This window comes from Sorex araneus, chromosome 3 (genome assembly GCF_027595985.1).
Source record: "Sorex araneus isolate mSorAra2 chromosome 3, mSorAra2.pri, whole genome shotgun sequence".
NCBI classification, from domain to species: domain Eukaryota; kingdom Metazoa; phylum Chordata; class Mammalia; order Eulipotyphla; family Soricidae; genus Sorex; species Sorex araneus.
The window spans coordinates 182,405,910-182,420,036 of NC_073304.1; the positions used below are offsets into that span (position 1 = coordinate 182,405,910).

The following is a 14,127-nucleotide window of genomic DNA, read 5'->3' on the forward strand; positions in this document are numbered from 1 at the left end:
TAGAAAAGTCATAATATCAAAAATAGTTCAGCTGCCTTAAATTATTACTAATGTTATTTAAAAATAGGTCACCTGTTTGAGGTCAATTTTCAGACCACAAAACAGGGACAAAAACGTAGGAATCCTCTTTCTGGATTATTTCAGGAATACATAATTTCTCTAGATAGCTCACAGACACGTATAAGGTAACTGCTGAGAGACACCCAGGCATGAGGGTAGAAAGGGCCACAAACGAGGTGGCAGCTCTGCTATGACCAACAATCTCATTTTTTTATGCCTGAGTCATGTCTACTAGAAAAGTAATCACATTTGGCTACAAGGAAAGAATCCGACAAGCAGACTTTCAGGATGCTTCTCCTTCAGTAGCTCTGATGAACAGCAAAAATCTATCCATGACCCTAACAATCCTTTAGACTCCCCAATAATAGCAACACAAACCAACAGTCACAAGAGGGTATTTCTTAGCGCCTCCTGTATTGGAACTGACACACACTGGCCAGATCATTGTCTGCATCTCTACTCACCATCTAGAATAGACATATTTTTAGAGGTTGATACAGTGGTCTTTGAACACCTGTTTCGAGTGGAAGTCTCCAAACCAGCGCCTGCTGTCAGAACAATGAGTAATGAATATTCAATCCCAGCAAGAGCTTAAAATTTTCCTTAAAATATCATCAATTTGGGTTGGAGCGATAGCACAGTGGGTAAGGCGTTTGCCTTGCACGCAGCCGACCCGGGTCCAGCATCCCATATGGTACCCTGAGCACCGCCAGGAGTAATTCCTGAGTGTAGAGCCAGGAGTAACCCCTGTGCATCACCAGGTGTGACCCAAAAAGCAAAAAAATAAAATAAAATAAAATAAAACCATCAATTGGTTGGGCAAAAGATGATACAGCAGGACAGGTGCTTGCTTTGCACGCATCCAATCTGGGTTTAATTCACAGCACCCTTCATGGTGCCCTGAGCCTTGCCAGGGGTGAAACCTGAGTACTGCTTGGTGTGGCCATGAAAAAAAAATTTTTTTTTAATTATTAAAATAAAAATATCACCCTACCGCAGCAACAGCACAGTGGGTAGGGTGTTTGCTTTGCATACCGCCTTCCTGGGTTCGATCCCCAGCATCCCATACAGTCCCCTGAGCACTGCCAGGTATAATTCCTGAGTGAAAAGCCAGGGAGTAACCCCTGTGCATCGCCGGGTGTGACCCAAAAGGCAAAAAAAAAAAAAAAAAAAATCTTAAAAAAATAAAAAGATCACCAATAATGAGGACCAGAGAGATGACTCAAAGGGCTTAAGGACATACATGCTTTGCATGTGAGAACCCCAGATTTATTCCCTAGACTGCCTAGTCCACCAAGCACAGCATGTATGGAAACATTTCTTAAATGCAAGGAAAATGAAAATAATTTCTACTAAAAGATGAGGATTTCTCCTCAATTCCATTTGTAAGTAGGTGACACTCGGCAGGACACAAGACAGCAGTCTGGTGGCTGAATACTGGGCCCATAGCTGTGCTGGGGAGGCCCAGCAGGGTCACATCTCGTGGTTTACGAGGCCATATGACCAGGAGAGCCACACCCTGACCCTCCCCTGCCCAGAAATGTGAAATGAAATCCTCTCAAATTTCATCAACTTCAAAATCTTCTGGCTCGGGCTAGAGATAGTCAGGGAGTAAAAGGCACGTGCATGCTACAATGCTACAATGTGCCAGGTTCCATCCCAGGTGCACGGTGAACATCCTCACCCAGCACTGCTGCTATGGCTCTGGAGGGCCCAAGCATGGTCAGCATGGCCTGGGCAATCCCAGCACTGCAGGGACCTGTAGCACCTCAGATCTCGGCACTGAACTGCAGGCCCACATGATAGGGAATCACCAGGAGGTCTCCCTCAACCCCCAAATTCTTACGACTAAGCATTGAATAAAAACATTTTGAAGAATTCCTAGTAGGGGGGCTGGAGTGATAGCACAGCGGGTAGGGCGTTTGCCTTGCACGCGGCCGGCCCGGGTTCGATTCCCAGCATCCCATATGGTTCCCTGAGCACGGCCAAGGGTAATTGCTGAGTGCAGAGCCAGGAGTGACCCCTGAGCATCGCTGGGTGTGACCGAAAAAGCAAAAAAAAAAAAAAAAATTAGAAATATTCCTAGTAGGGCGAGCTAGGCAGATAGTGGAAAGGGTTAGAGTGTTTGCTTCGCGTATCGGAGACTTGGGCTTGAGACCTGAAGAGCCAGGAGCGAGCCTTGAGCACTGCACCAGCAGCAGCCCTGAGTACCACCCAGTATGGCCCCAAAAACAAAAAAACAAAACATTCTTAGGGATGGGGACCAGAGTATATAGAGCTTGATTTGTATGTGGCCGACTGGAGTTTAATCCCCAGCACCCCATACTTTAGCTTGGAGTCCCGCCTGGAATGATACCTGAGCAGAACAAGGGGTAACTCCTGAGCACTACAGGACAAGCCCTCTACCCCCACAAACAATTTTAGGGATGAATTTATATAAGGGAGCAGAGGTCACCAGATGAGCATTTTCTGTTGTCTGAGCTACTAAATGACAAGAGTACTTCATTAAATATAGTAACAGTAACTGATGCTAATGATCACTTAAAAACAATTTTTTTTTTAAATAATCTGTAGTCTTCTTCTTGCACTGCCTGCGCAGTGGGACTGAATATGGCATAATTGCCCACAGGATGTATGTGTGGTGCTCAGTGAAGCTCTTCAGACCCCTGTGTGTGGACTCATGGAAAACCCAAGTGCAGTCATGCTGGAGAACGACGGCTTCAGAATGCTGCACGACCGCTCCCCACTGCCTGTGTGCAAGGGTGTGCTCACCCCCACGGCCCCTCTGGGACCCTCCTCTGGACGTGGAGCTCTGCCCACGCCCTCCTCTGCGGCCTCTTCCTCGGCCTCGGCCTCGGCTCCCCATGGCTGCCATGCTGTCGTCGTCGGAGTCGTCAGTCACTGGCTCCGCCATGTCTATGCTTAGGTCCTGGGCACTGAAGGAGGAGGCAGGGTCCTCTGACTGGGATCGCAGGGCTCTGGCTCTCATCATGGCCTGGAGGGACACAGGGACACATGTGCTTGCAACACTCCACACAAAGGCTTTTCCTCACTGTGCTTGGAAAGATGGGACACCCTGACCAGTAATTCAATGCCTAGAGTTTGACAGAGCACCACCGAGGGGATGCTAACTGATAAGAGGCCTTCTCAGGGGTAACCAAGAACCACGAAGTTAACACTGAGAACTGAGAATGCTTGGCAAGCAGCCCAGATTCAATACCGCCAACTGTAACATATAATTCTGCGAGCCACTTTGGAAAATGGGCTCTTAATTCAACAAAAATGTATAGAAGGTCTAATCCCAGTAATAACAAGGGGCACAGTCAGTCATTGTGTATTTACCTACAATAACACTGCTATCCTGAACAGTTTCTTCTTCTTTGCCCCAAATAAAACCAGCTCAGCAGGGTAGAATTGTTTTTTTATGCTGCTAAATTCCAGGAGAAAAGGAAACACAGAACCTACTAGCAAACAACCATATATGGAAATAGAACAAAACAAAGGCAGCTATCGGCCCAGGCTGCCCAGCTGACCCAAGCAACACAAGTCCAAGGCCCCGGACTCTGACAAACCCACTGTTCATTCCGTTCAAAACATAAATGATAAACAAGTGCAGGGCCACAACAGAAAAGTCACCTCTCGGACTTCATCGTCTTCTTCGTTAGTATTTTTCTGTCTGCTTTCTCTGAAACGACGTACCTGCAGTGTAAAAGAGGGTATCACGTATGTTCTTTATTTCTGCTACGCAAGTATTTCTAAACGGGATGTACAACGTTCCACATTAAAACTTCAATAATTTACATTAAAATCTTAGAAATGTACTCTATAAAAATAAGGGGTTTGGGGGCCGGAGTGATAGTACAGCGGGTAGGGAGTTTGCCTTGCACACAGCCAACCTGGGTTCAATCCCCAGCATCCCGTATGGTCCCCCAAGCACCGTCAGGAGTAATTCCTACGTGCAGTGCTAGGGGTAACCCCTGAGCAGTGCTGGGTGTGACACGAAAGGAAAAAAAAAGTGGCTCTAAGAAAATTTTATTACCTACCATCAAAAATGTTCTAAGTTAGGGCTGGAGAGACTGTACAGTAGGAAGGGTGTCTGACTTGCATCCAGCCGACCCAGGTTCAATTCTCAGCACCCCAGATAGTACCCTGAGCTCCGCCAGGCATGGTCCCTGAGTGCAGATCCCTGAGAAAGTCCTGAATATTACTGGGTATGGCCCACAAAACAAAACAAAGTTATGTCATGGAAAAGTTTGTTTAGACATCTGTAGCACTGTAATCCCATTGTTCATCGATTTGCTCAAGCAGGCACCAGTAACGTCTCCATTGTGAGACTTGTAAGTGTTTCTGGCATATCGAATAGGCTATGAGTAGCTTGCCAGGCTTGCTGTGTGGAAGGGATACTCTCAGTAGCTTGCCGGGCTCTCCGAGAGGGAAAGATGAATCGAACCCGGGTCGGCCGTATGCAAGGCAAATGCCCTACCCGCTGTGCTATCGCTCCAGTCCTGCTTAGACATCAGAGGAAAAAAGTTCTAATATCCCATGGGTTAATATACAGCATTCAAATAGTTAAAAAACAAAACTCTCACTTTGAGGGGGTTGGAGAGTATACCCAGAAGTGTTCAGGGCTCACATCTGGCAGGCTCAGGAGTCCATATGATGTGCCAGAGATCAAACCTAGGTCATCCATGTGCTAGGCAAATGCCCTAACCACTATACTATTGATCTGAAAAAAAATCTCACTTCTGTGAGGTGTGAATTCTTTTTATTCCTTTGTTTTTGGGCCGCACATGGGTAATACATATACAATGACATGGACCCAGTTAGTCTCATGCCTGGAAAACTCTCTGTGTCCCACATGCTCACCCTCCATTTCCCCTATGGTCACTGGTCTCCATCTAGTTTGAACTTTTCTAGAACATCACAGACTTGGACTCGCCCAATAAGCAGCCTCTCCAGAGGAGCTATTCCACTAATGTGTGTAAGGTTCTTCCTTATCTCCTCAGGGCATGAGACCACACTCCTTCAGACTGCTTGTCTCCTATTCATTCATTCACCCTCTGAAAGACATTCTAAGTGTTGGCAATAAAGAATAAAGTGCCATGAAACCATGGGCAGTTTTGTGTACATATTGTTTTCAGCTACTCTGAGTAACACTAAGAATTACCGTTTCTAGATCATACAGCAATATGTTTGACTAAGTTTCTGCCCAACTGTCTCCCTAAGTGACAATCCTACGTCACTAATCCCAAGCCCCCTTTTCTTTAAAAATTTTTTTAAATGAATCACCGTGAGGTACAGTTACAGACCTACAAACGTTTGTGTTTATGTTTCAGTCATACAATGATTGAGTACCCATACCTTCACTAGTACCCATTCTCCACCACCAATGATCCCGGTATCCCTCCCAACACCCCCTCTCCATTCCCTCCACCTCACCCCGCCTCTGTGGCAGGGCATTCCATTTTGCTCTCTCTCTCCTTTTGGGTGTTGTGGTTCGCAATATAGGCATTGAGTGGCCATCATATTCAGTCTATAGTCTATTTTCAGCTTGCATCTCCCATCCCGAGCTGGCCCTCCAAGCACCCTTTATTTGGTCGTCCCTTCTCTATCTGAGCTGCCCTTTCCCCCAGCATGTGATGCCAGCTTCCAAGCCATGGAGCAATCTTCCTGGTACACGTCTTTACTATTCTTGGGTGTAAGTCTCGCATTCTGTTACTTTACATTCCACAAATGACTGCAATCTTTCTATGTCTGTCCCTCTCTTTCTGACTCATTCCACTTAACATGATACTCTCCATGTTGATCCTCTTATATCCAAGCCCCTTTTTAAGGAAACTCAGAATATCAGAGTCACCCACTCAGCTAAGTCTCACCTCTTCATCGATCTTATCTTCAAGGGCATCAATGTGGCGTTCTTTAAGAAATCGCTGTGTTTTCTCTAATTGGAATTTTACTAATTCCTCTATGGCATCTTTTTCTTCCTTGTCCACAAATTCCTGCACAGCTTCGCCCATGCCCCTTTCCGTCAGCAGGGAGAGCTGCACATTCTAGGAGAGAGGCACAGAGTCACTGCTGGCCATGAACCCTCACTCAGAGCGACTGTATGTGCACAAGAACAATCACAGAATAAAGAAGACAGAAAACACCTAGTCACAAAGGACAGTAGTATTTTGGCCTATGAATATCTTGCGCCAGAAAAGGCAAAGTCGGGAAATGAAGGGTCAGCCAGACAGTAAAGGGAAAGGCACTGGCCTTGCATGTGGCCAATCCTGGTTTGATTCCCAGCATTGCATATGGTCCCTGAGCACCACCATGAGTAATCCAAGGGTGACTCTTGATCCTTAAGTACCAGCAATGGCCCCCCCACCCAGTTCGAAATGGGAAGAAAGTGCAAGAAAGCAGAAGTTGCAGCTAATGCCAAGAGGGATGGATCAAGTTAGCCAATCTGACAGGCAGTGAATAGTGCCCACAGTCTGGGACTGCACTGCATGGACAAGGGGAACTAAGGTTATAAATGGAATGAAGTTCGTAATCAGCTTACTGTAAAAGCAAAGATGATCAGGGACTCTCCAAGCGGGCTCAGGATAGTCACAAGCACCCTTAAAATGGAAAGGGGAGGCAAAGGGAGACCTAAGTGGGGGAAATGTCCGTATATACATCATGCTGTCACAGAAGAGAAGGGAAGAGGCCATGAGCAAAGAATGTAGGTGGGTTGTCAAGCACAGGGGATGATAAAGGGCAGCCTAGGGACCCCAGGCAGAACAGTCCTTGTCTTCAATACAGGAGACCCAAGCCAAACTTCAGATGTAGAGAAGACAATAAATCTGTATTTCTAAAAATCAGTGACTTTGAGAAATTAGTTCTCAATGCAGTAAGAAGCTCACGTAAGGAGCAAATATCTGAGAAGCACATGCCCAGGGCAGTAAGTGTGGCTCCTCCCAGTGCATCTGCATCGACTCTGACAATGTCTGAAATCAGATCCAGATGTGTCAACAGTGACTAGGAGAGTGGACACAAGAAGGCCACAGTAGCAACAGTAGCCATGCCAACAGTGGTAAGGACCGCCATCAATCCCTGATGCTCCATGCAGTGCCATCCTGCCTCTGTCACAGAAACACCCTGGGCTCCTGTTTAAAGAGTTAGACGCACTCAACATGCAGATCTGCCACTGCAAAAATAGGAACTGTGATGAAGACATTACCTTCTCTGCCGTCTGAAAATACTGTTTCACAAGGTCTTCAACTCTGAGGGTTGTTCCTTCCGAAGGTTTTGTGATGAACTTCCCCAAATTGATTTCTTCTCCTAGACAAAAGAAGCCCAGGAAGAAGACTGGCTTCGGTTATGCTGCTAACAGCATCCGAACCTTAGCAGGATCAGAGCGTGCCGACAGCCTGCTCGAGCTGGCCAAGCCTGAGCAGAAACGTAGCCTTACTGCTCCTAGCCAGCATTTTCCCGAGTGTCTCTCTCACAGCTATTCCCACGTGCCACTGTAGGAACACGAAAGCCAGAACAACTTTTACCTGAGTACAGGGAGATGCAGCCCAATTCTTACACATTCGGGCACTTGCACTGACAGTATGTAGGAATCCAGGTAAAACTGCTGACTCCTCAGGCTGGAGAGAGCGCTCAGATGCCGACGTGCAGCTCTACTTGGGGGCTCAGATGGGAGCCCCACACTGCAAGGTTCTCAACACCCAAATATGGGGTAATTCCTGAACACCACTGGGTGTGACCCAAAAGTTAAAACTACTGGCACCATACAATAAATGAAGTAGGCAGAGAACATGACTAGTGTCACCAATGATGCATCATAGGGGAGGGGTGGGTGACAGGGACACTCTGGTGGTGCACATGAAGACCATAAATGTAAACATACTACCTAAATACAAATACTTTTTAAAAAGCCACCAACCGTCCTCAGTTTAAAACAAAGCCAGTTTTATTTAAGAATGCCCCTGAGAAAAGAGCACATTTAAGTGACTCAATGAATCAAATCAAGTATCTGTTTTTACCTGCTCTTTTTTTGAGGGTGGGGGTGTGGAGAGGACAGCTGGAGCGAGGATGTCTGGGCCTCACCAGGTGGTGCTCAAGGGCTATTCCTAGCTCGGCAGTGCTCTGGGATCACATGCCAGAGATCAACATGGAGTTTGCATGTTCAAGGCAGCATCTTACCTGCCTATACTATGTCTCTGGCCTATACCTACTCTTTACTATCTTAAGATGCAGAGCAGCTAGGCTAGAAGCACTTCTGCTACACTGATAAGCAGGACATCCACTCAAAAAGAGTAGGAAAGAAACATGGCAAGGAACAGAGTGTGTCCCTGGAAACACCTCGAGGGTCCAGTTTTGGTCCCTGCTCTGCTGACAACACTGTCAAGAACAAGAGATCTCAGTGTCAGAGGACCAAGTGAAAAGACAGGTTTCCACATCCACTGGGACACACTGGCAAGACACAGTGGTAGAGTCAGACCAAAGGTAAAAATCGAGAGATTATGACACACAGAGAAGAAATAAACTAACTTGATCAAGACTTGCAGAAAGAGGGGGCTGGAGTGATAGCACAGCGGGTAGGGCATTTGCCTTGCACAAGGCCGATCAGGGTTCAATTCCCAGCATCCCATATGGTCCCCTGAGCACCACCAGGAGTAATCACTGAATGCATGAGCCAGGAGTAACCAATGAGCATTGCCAGGTGTGACCCGAAAAGAAAAAAAAAAAAGACTTGCAGAAAGAATAAGATTCACTAAGCCAAAAAACAAAAGACACATTTTCTGCAGAGAAGGACATAGATGCAGTGGTCAAGGGCATGTGGAGTCCCTTGAAAGTGGTAAGAACTAGCACATGTTTCTAAATATGCTTGAGGAAGGGCGATTCATTCAAATGGAACTGGAAACGGGTTACCTGATCATCAGAAAGATTAAACTATGGGTCATCACTTATTTTAAACTAGCCTTCCTAAATCATTATATACTCTAAAACTGAAATAACGTCCCCAAAAAGAGCATATTCTATTAAGTTAATAATACATAGCAACAACACTGGTGGGGTTTTTTTGGTTTTTTTCTTTGCTGTTTTGGGTCACACCCCATGATGCACAGGAGTTACTCCTGGCTCTGCACTCAGGAATTACTCCTGGTGGTGCTCAGGGGACCATATGGAATGCTGGAAATCAAACTCGGGTTGGCCGAGTGCAAGGCAAATGCCCTACCCGCTGTGCTATTGCTCCAGCCCAACAACACTGATTTTGAGAAATAAATTTCAAGTGTTACTGTCATTGTTTAATAAAATTAGAGAAGGCCTTCCATTTCCTCTGATAGTACAGACTTAAAAATTACTGCTGTTTAAAAGAGATTTCAGTATACAAACTATAGGTTTTGTCTAAAAAAAGAGGGGAGGGGCCAGAGATAGCAGAGCAGGGAAAGCACCTGCCTTGCACAAAGCTGACCCAGATTCAACCCAATCCCCAGCACCATATAGTTCCCCAAGCTCCGCCAGGATTAAACCCTGAGCACAGATGAATGTGGCCCCAAAAGAAAGACCAAAAAAAAAAAAAACACCCAAACAACAAAAAAAAAAAACGAAGGGGGGCTGGAAAGTCTACTAAAACATGTTTCACTATGCAATTTTTACTTATGAGTATAAGAGATCACTTTTAACTTATAAGGTAATTAGACTTACCTATCTTTTCCTTCTGTTCTCTATGTCTGAAAAAATGGATAATATCCTTTGGGTTAGCTACTCGATCCACAAATTTCTGGCTAAAGCGAAGAACGTTGAAAGGTTCAAAACCTCCGCTATAGTCCACCTGGAAACACAGAACAAGCTATCAATCTACTTATCAATAAGTTCTTGCAAGCAAGTTTATTATGTTCATTATTAACATGAATTAATTAAAAATTTTAAGTTAATTAACTTTCTATGAATCATTTTAACAATCATGGTGTTATCTGAGAAAAGTGAAAGTTTAGAGGTCTTGTAAGTGTATGCTGTGACACTTTCTTCAATGGACTCAAGACACATGAGAAATCCTGTATGTGGGAGAGTGATCACTATCTCTCCATGGAAAGACTAACACATACTAGGAACAAGTGAAAAGCAGCAGAATTTCTACAGAATTTCTAAGTTTTCAAAAAAGAACAAAACCTCCATCAAAATACTAAAGACCTGGCTATATCTTAGACATCTTTCACACGATACCAAACCAGTGCCGGGAAGCCCCCTGAGGCCAGCATTGGCACAAGACTGCCTTCAAAACCATGGCTACTTAGAGGGGCAGGGGCCCTGTGAGCAAAGCCCTCACACTTGTGAACTGAGACTGTCCCCTCCACCAGCCCTGCGTGGCACCACAGCATGTCCTGACCACTTTGAACCTGTCCCCAAATCACACCCCACAGAGCTGACATTCTGTCCACTCTACCTCCAGAAGCACCAAGGGTTCAAAATGTCCCATTTTCTACTTGATGTGCCCTGGCACGCAGAACAGAAGGTGCAGTCCACATAACACACTGCAGTCACCTGCACCGGGAAGGATGACCCTGTCCCTTTACTTTATGACTGAATTAGCTGTCCACTGTGCTCGAGGAAAGGAAGGAAGGCAAGGCTAGAGATAACTCAAAAGACTAGAGCACAAGCTTTAATGTGGGAATCCCAGGCCCAGTCTCAGACACTACATGGTCCCCCAAGAACTGCCAGGAGAGTCCCCTGAGCACTGGACAGATGGGCCCTGCCAGAAAAGTAACACCAACTTTCCACTTTCATCTGGTTGGTCTAATGATGTCAGGAAGACACAATTAATCAACAGGTTCTTTGGGCCTGATTAAAAAAAAAAATGCTGTGACTCTCTTAAAGCAGCAAAAGCTGAGGCTGAGGCTAGGTCTCCCCAAACTCTCCAGAAAGCTCAAAGTCACCCTCTATGACCCAGGGGTAAGGTCAGACTTGGATCTGTCTGTGGTGTCGAGGTGAGGTTTCTGTCTACATTGCAACCACCAGAGCCAGCACTGCTCTAAGGATGGGTCCCACGCTACCGGTTACCAAACTTAAAATGTGCCCAGGAAGACAGGCATGCAAAAGGAACCTCACGCAAGAGGAGATGAAAGAGAATCGGGTGCGCGGGAGGAGGCACAGAGAGGAGGGACTGTGAGCTGGAAGAGGAGGCCTTCAGCAATGTGGAAGAAATGCTACGGAACACAGAAAAGTGCTTCCACGGTGCAGGACTAGCTGGACAAGGTATTGAACACAGCGTTTTCAGCCCCACAGAACGGAGCACAGTGTGCAGTGGACCATGAGAGCCTAGTGACATCCGAGAGCTCAGGTGAACTGCTAGTGTGAGGGAGCTGCTGTTCAGTTCTGCACTGTCAGATCCCATACAGGTGATTCTACCATCAGCAGATGGGCTGCAGGGAGAGCAAGGCAACTTAGAGGCCACAGCTCCCCTGGTTGTGACTGGACATGCTCTGTTTCTTACTTTACAGAACCCCCGGAACAGTGCATGTCACTCTCCTCTGACACTACACACACGGATCGGCATAATCAGACTCACTCGCAGACGCAGAAGAGGTTTCTCTGGCTGTTGAGGACTTCCCAGCCGTTCCCGCTCAGCATTTTCAAGCATTTCTTCAATCTCAAAATTAAATCAAAATTAAAATTCAACTTCATGAAGTTTATGTAGGTTTTTTGGGTCACACCTAGCAGTGCTCAGGGGTTACTCCTGACCCTGCACTTAGAATTATTCCTGGTGGTGCTGGGGACTATATAGGATGCCAGGGATTGAAAAACAGGGAGGGAAGTACCCTCCCTGCTATACTATCACTCTGACTCAACTTCATGAAGTTTAAATCAGAATAACTGTAGTTTATATTCCTAGCATAGGAGATTTTTCTAAGATGCAAAACTTCTAGGGTCCCTTTTCTTTTCTAAAGTTCTTGAGTTGGTGTTAAAACTTTATGTCTTCCTGGGGATCAGAGAGATAGTACAGTGGATAGGGCGTTCACCTTGCATGTGACCAACCTGGATTTAATTCCTGGAACACCACAAAGTCTCACGAGCCCACCAGAAGTGATCCCTGAAGAGTCAGGAGTAAGCCCTGAGCACTAGGCAGAAGTGGTGTGCTCAAAAACAAAACAAAAAATTAGAAACTGTTGTAACTACCTTATATGCTTTTGGGTTTTTTTGTTTGTGATTTTGCCACAGCTTTTTGCACCTCTGGGGCTGGCAAGTAGTATAACAGGCAATGCACTTGTTTTGTATGAGGCCAACCTTGGTTTGATCCTTGGCACTTGGCACTCTATGTGGTCCCCTGAGCACTGCCAGGACTTATTCCTGAGCACAGAGCCTGGAGTAAGCCCTGAGCACAGCCAAATGTGGTGGCCCAAAAACCAAAAAAATCACCACAACAAAAAACTTATAGCATCTTTAACTCATGAAAAAACCACTGAACAGTGGTTCCAAGAGGTATCATGAGAACAGAACAAAAAGAGAATGATTTCCAATCACCTGTCAACTGAAAAAGGTTATCACTGACCATTACACCTAAGAGAATTACCTTCTCAAAACAGAAGCTCTGAATTGCTTGGGTGACTTTAGGATTATCTGGATTAAAAATGTCAGGATGATTAGCCAGAACGATATCCTCCATAAAAAACTGCCGTACTGTTTGAAGAGGGATTTTCTGCATATTCATCTTCCTGCCTTTGATACGTAGCAGACCCACATGTCTGCAATGAGGAGGTAAATGAAGGCCTTTGTTAACATTCCTATTCCCCAGGATGAATTCTGCACAGTTAATTCCCTTCTGTTTAACTGATTTGAAAATACAACGATCACTCACTTCTTTACAGCTTCTCCTGGAGAAAGAGCAGTAACCACTGAACTTCCAGGCTGTGACACATAAAACAGCTGCTGCTCATTTTTGGTTGGAGCTATTTTACACTCATGTTCATGGCCCCAGATAACGAGGTCAATGAAGTCATCCAAGAATTGTTCTGGAATGAAGTTAGTATTCCCATGTTTACTCCTAAAGAAAGATTTTGAGATAATATATACCTTCATTATAAAAAAAGATATTGCAGATAAATATTATGATATATGTAACCAAATACAAATGTCCAGCAACAGAAAAATGTCAGAGTGATCAAATTTATACAGATGTTCTTTTATTCAGGAAAGACTGACCACAACTTCTATATACCAGAAAATGCAAGAACTGGGAAGACAGATCGTGCCTTCAGAGGGTTCACAGTCCTGCCAGACAAAAAGTGTGTCCTAAAGAGAAAGCAGTCCAGTCTACACTCAGAGCAAGAACCTCTACAGCACCAGGTACCACCCCTCTGAGAAGGTTAAAAAAAAAATCACAGAAACCTATAATACAAGCAAAAAATGAATGTAGAAAAAGTCAGGACTAAAGTATGCAGACTAAAAACAGACACTCAGTCCACCGCCGAGATGTGATCCCGGGGGCCGCACGAATGTGCGGCCTCTCCGAAGCTGCACGAGTGTGAATCCAGACCCAGCAAAACCTCTTTGGGCATGGGTAACTCCTCACAGAATATCTCCAGCCTGAGAACTAAGCCTCGGCCCGTGCCCGCCCAGGAGGGGAAAGGTATTTCTCTCTCTCGCCTCTTTCTCTCCGGGGATGAAGGGCGCGGTGTCCGCCATATTATGACAACCACAGATTGGATTTTCAAGCCTGCAATGATCCAATATCTGGAAGAAATCTCCCTGGACTTAGTTGTCAAAGTATGAAAATTCAAAACCGCGCGGCCGCTAGTGCTCATTTGTCTTCACAGTAGGTCTGAATCTAGTGGGGTACTCCTAACAACAATAGTGATGTTTGTGTTGAAATACTGAATTTAACCAAAGTAAACAGAAAGTAAAATGAAACTTATCGGTTACAAGGCGGGGGTGGGGGGGTGCAGGGGCGGGATGGGAGGTGTACTGTGGCTTTTTTTTTTTTGGTGGTGGTATATGGGTGCTGGTGAAGGGATGGTTGTTTCAGCATTGTATAACTGAGACCTAAGCCTGAAAGCAGTGTAATCTTCCACATGGTGATTTAATAAAATAAAATTT

General features: G+C 45.5%; 1 protein-coding gene across 3 annotated transcripts in view; it reads right to left on the bottom strand.

Moving 5' to 3' along the window:
* The window catches only part of MRE11 (MRE11 homolog, double strand break repair nuclease), a 42,126-nt gene that overhangs the window by 12,671 nt on the left and 15,328 nt on the right, over positions 1 to 14,127 (bottom strand). For 2 of the 3 annotated variants that reach the window (XM_055133451.1, XM_055133453.1), the window contains 9 exons: positions 12,890 to 13,075; positions 12,605 to 12,776; positions 11,603 to 11,683; positions 9,742 to 9,868; positions 7,265 to 7,365; positions 5,937 to 6,110; positions 3,697 to 3,759; positions 2,833 to 3,055; positions 525 to 608 (listed from right to left, as the gene is read on the bottom strand). In XM_055133451.1, coding sequence (XP_054989426.1) covers positions 525 to 608; positions 2,833 to 3,055; positions 3,697 to 3,759; positions 5,937 to 6,110; positions 7,265 to 7,365; positions 9,742 to 9,868; positions 11,603 to 11,683; positions 12,605 to 12,776; positions 12,890 to 13,075 — 1,211 coding nt within the window. The remainder of the gene's footprint in view (positions 1 to 524; positions 609 to 2,832; positions 3,056 to 3,696; positions 3,760 to 5,936; positions 6,111 to 7,264; positions 7,366 to 9,741; positions 9,869 to 11,602; positions 11,684 to 12,604; positions 12,777 to 12,889; positions 13,076 to 14,127) is intronic. The other variant, XM_055133452.1, reaches the window with a different exon arrangement.